The sequence below is a fragment of the Helianthus annuus genome, chromosome 2, assembly GCF_002127325.2.
Source record: "Helianthus annuus cultivar XRQ/B chromosome 2, HanXRQr2.0-SUNRISE, whole genome shotgun sequence".
In the NCBI taxonomy this organism is placed as follows: domain Eukaryota; kingdom Viridiplantae; phylum Streptophyta; class Magnoliopsida; order Asterales; family Asteraceae; genus Helianthus; species Helianthus annuus.
In genome coordinates this window covers 102,945,838-102,949,632 of record NC_035434.2, presented here as the reverse complement: position 1 = coordinate 102,949,632, position 3,795 = coordinate 102,945,838, and the positions used below count along the sequence as shown (strand labels likewise).

Sequence of the window (3,795 nt, the reverse complement as noted above, 5' to 3'; positions counted from 1 at the left end):
GCTGCTGGTACCCTTTTTAAAATTGGAGAACTTCCTTTTGTTTTCTCCTAAGGATTCAACATGAGTTTCTTTCTTTTTCTGGTCGGAATTCGAACACTTGTTTTGTCTAATGGCTTCTTCAGTCAGTGACACGCTCAGGTCGATAGCCTCAGTAATTTTTGCAGGCTTTGAAGATGTTACCATGCTCATAATCTAAGGTGCCAACCCCCAGATGAAACACTCCACCCGTTTGAATTTAGGAGTAACCATGTATGGTACCACGTGAGACAGATCATGACACCTCTATACATACTCGGCGATCTTCGGGCTGTCCATCTTTAGGTTCCAAAATTCCGTTTCCAGCTTCTGAATCTCGGCCCTGGAGCAATACTTTTTACGCATGAGCTCATTCAGCTCGGTCCAAGTCAAAGCGTATGTTGCGGCCTCTCCCAGAGTTTGGACCTGGAGATTCCACCATTAAAGTGCTCCATCAGTGAACAATCCAGAAATGTAGGTGACTTGTTGTTCTGGTGCGTATCTGCTCATCCTTAATACGGAATCCGTCTTCTCCGTCCATCGAACATAAGCCACAGCACCCCCGGTGCCGTCAAAGTTTAGCGGTTTACAGTCTAAAAATTGCTTAAAAGTACAGCCTGTACAAGTAACGTCATTCACAGGAAGTATTAGCAATTGCACATGGAATGTCCAAATGTAATGTAATGTGTCTCAAGCGAATTAAACATTACCATTTGGTGGGTTGTTCCTCGAGGTATTCCCGCTAGTTTCGGCGCGTGAGGCCTCGTAATCTGCTATTGCTTGGGAGATCCTTGCTTGTAATTCGGCCTCAGTAGTGGGCAAACGGTTTTCCCTTCGTGGTGGCATCTTCTATAAGAAGATTGTATAGGTCAGGTCTTATGCATATAAGTATGTGTTACGCGTATGTAATAACAGTAATCAACACAATAACACATAACCTCCCATGTCATAACACCAAACAAATAATCCAACAACGCATGTAATGAGAATGCTGCGATTGAGCTATCATATAACAAGACCACAAGTACCGTTTACAAGTTTCATAATTTTATCATACACCAAAAGAGACTAAAGCTCACCTCACCCTTGTCTGAATCGTCTACAATCTATAACAACCAAAAGTCAAATGTCAAAAGTCATAATGTGGTCTTCAAAAGTTGTACAATCAGGCTTAATAGCTGAACTCTCATCAAAAGCATGATATCTGCAACAAACCAAAAACCTCAAGCTGATGGGGGAGGAGGAGGAGGTGTAGGAATGAAAAGCAAATGGCACAGATGCACCAAATCCTCCTCGAGTGCATGCACAATACGCAACAAACAGGCGATCTTCTGCTCCATGGTGAGAAAACGGATACCAAAATCCGGGTAAGGAAACAGTGAAGCATGTGGGAAAGCAGGCTGTGATAGATCAGCAAAAGGTAGAGGATGTGGGATCCTCTCGAGCTCTGTGACTCTACGACTCAACATATCCTGTTGGAGCTGCAGGGATAAAAGTATATCATCCATAGAGTACCCAACGTGGAAGGGATGATATGGATCTGATAAGGGAATGACGTTGGGCAAAGACCACATAAATGGCTCGCCCATGGGTGCAGGGGAAAAGCAGTGTGTGTAGCAGGTGCAAATGGGGGCATAAATGGATAGGCTGTTGACACAGGTGGTATGTGATCGTGCTGCTGACTAGAAGGTCCTTCCCCTGGACGGGGAGGAGGAATGTCCTGAAGAAATGTGACAGGTAAATCCATGCGGTGAACGTCTGACACATGAGGGTGAAACTGTGGGACATCAACGGGTAACTGAACAGGGACAAGACGGGGAGTGACTGGTCGAACAAAAGGAGAATAGTCGTCGTCATCCTCAATCCACCCATTGCGGGTGTGAGCATATATAGGGTCAACGTGTGTAGCAAAAGGTGCACGGTCAATAAAGACAGGTATAGGGTTAGGCAGAGGTGCAACAACTGGGACATCAACAACTGGTGGTGCAACAACTGGAACACCAACAACTGGTGGTGCAACAACTGGCACATCAACAAGGATAGGGCTGTGCACGGGTAAAGGGTCGTGAGGAAGCTGATCATGATTAGCAGGTATATCAAGAAGCTGATCATCCGGAAAACAGGTGCCTCATCAGGCTGCTCCTCTGGGATAAACTCAATCTCATGGTCTGGATCGAAATCGTCCGAAAGGTCAGGGTCGAACTCATCTCCGAACTCGAAATCCTGCGGCGAATCAGGCGCTGCAGACATGGCGGTGTCAGAATCAGTGTCTGTGGGATACCGCTGTAATCCCAGTGCATGAAGTGTAGAAGATGACAAGGACTCAAACGAATCGGGACCAGACTGGTCTGATAAAGCCTCCACAACAGGAGCCTCGACAGGAAAAACACTGGCATCAACAACTGGAGCCTCGAAAGGAATAGCAACATCATCATCAATCGGAGCCCCGCCATCCTGATCGTCCTCAGGGGGACCCTCGATGAACAGATCGATGTCGTCGTCCGACATATCGTCGAGAGGTAGATCCTCAACAGGAAGAGCAGCAAGAGGGATAGGTGCACGGATCTGAGCAAGAGGTAGATCCCCGACAAGAAAGCCATCAGCTAAAGGTAAATCATCTTCGAAGTCCGGTAAGGCGAAGGGCTGGAAGTCATCGTCGTCACTACTCGTCGTATCTGAAGTGAAAACCTCGTCCTCTGGAAGAATCTCGTCATCTGATACTATGGCTACAGGATCCAGTGTGTCTGACACTCCACTCTCGGAGGAAGATGACATGGTGTCTGTAACACAACCACAACATATGCATATGCATCAACAATCAGCAAATAAGCATGTAAGTAACAATGAAAGCAAGCAATCATCCTAGTCTTCCCTAGACTATCCCACCCAGCCTCTTAGACTGAACTCCCTAGTCTCTCAGACTAACTCCCTGGTCTCTAAGACCAAAGCTTCCCAGTCTCTAAGACTAACTCCCTGGTCTCTAAGACCAAACCTTCCCAGTCTCTAAGTGTTAGTGCATGCATCTGTCGACTTCGTCTTGTATTGAGTCTTACATGAGATTGTATAGATCAGGGCATGTAGATCGAGAAAATAGGATTGTTTATAGCTGATTTCGCTTGAAAGTGAGAATGAGAGCGATTCCGCTTGAAACAGTTTGGAGCGGAATCAACATCATTATGATTCCGCTTGAGCCATTCCAAGCGAAACCCCTTGGCCTATAAATAGCCATCTCGACCAAAATCTCCATAAGAGATGTGACATTTTGTGATTATTCCATACCGAGGTGCTGCCGGTGTGAAGACTGATTGTAATTGTTGTTATTTCAATCTAATCAGTGTTTAAAGTGAAGATTTAGCTGTTTCTACCTTTGTTTCTTAGTTTCCGCCTCTGAAACAAAGTAAAACTCCTCTGAACGACTCGTTCGGGTCAACTACACGATCCTATAAGTGGTATCAGAGCTCAGCAGGAGGAGTTCTGCAGATTACAGCTGAAATTGATTGCATTTTCTATCTTCTACACCTTCTTTCATCAATTCAGGAAGTTTTAACGGTCAAAATCGGATCAATTTTTCACAGATTGTGTAAAAGGACATATTACAAATCCTTGAAAGTTTGAAACCTAAATTCGCAGTAAAAATGACCAAAATGAACTCGAGAAGTGATTCCGCTCGAAAGAACCTTTTCTGATTTTGCTCGAAATTGACTTATTCCGTTTCAAAGATACTATTTTGCTTGAATCATTTCAAGCAAAATCAGATATTATCAGATTCCGATTGAGAAG

The 3,795-nt window shown here is 44.8% G+C and overlaps 1 protein-coding gene across 1 annotated transcript; it reads right to left on the bottom strand.

Annotated features, from left to right (window-relative positions):
- Positions 1-282: 282 nt before the first annotated feature.
- Positions 283-2,790, bottom strand: LOC110893797. Its single transcript, XM_022140932.1, has 7 exons — positions 2,137-2,790; positions 1,601-2,089; positions 1,299-1,496; positions 1,095-1,121; positions 726-864; positions 535-632; positions 283-441 (listed from the first exon to the last, which is right to left on the bottom strand). The coding sequence occupies exons 1-7, from the start codon at positions 2,788-2,790 to the stop codon at positions 283-285; spliced, it is 1,764 nt and encodes a 587-aa protein (XP_021996624.1).
- Between the last annotated feature and the right edge of the window lie 1,005 nt (positions 2,791-3,795).

Coding starts and splice junctions, on each gene's coding strand:
- LOC110893797 (XM_022140932.1), bottom strand. CDS start 2,790: ATGTCATCTTCCTCCGAGAGTGGAGTGTCAGACACACTGGATCCTGTA. Junction 1,497..1,600: donor CTTTTCCCCTGCACCCATGG/GCGAGCCATTTA, acceptor TTATCCCTGCAG/CTCCAACAGGATATGTTGAG. Junction 442..534: donor GGACGGAGAAGACGGATTCC/GTATTAAGGATG, acceptor TGGAATCTCCAG/GTCCAAACTCTGGGAGAGGC.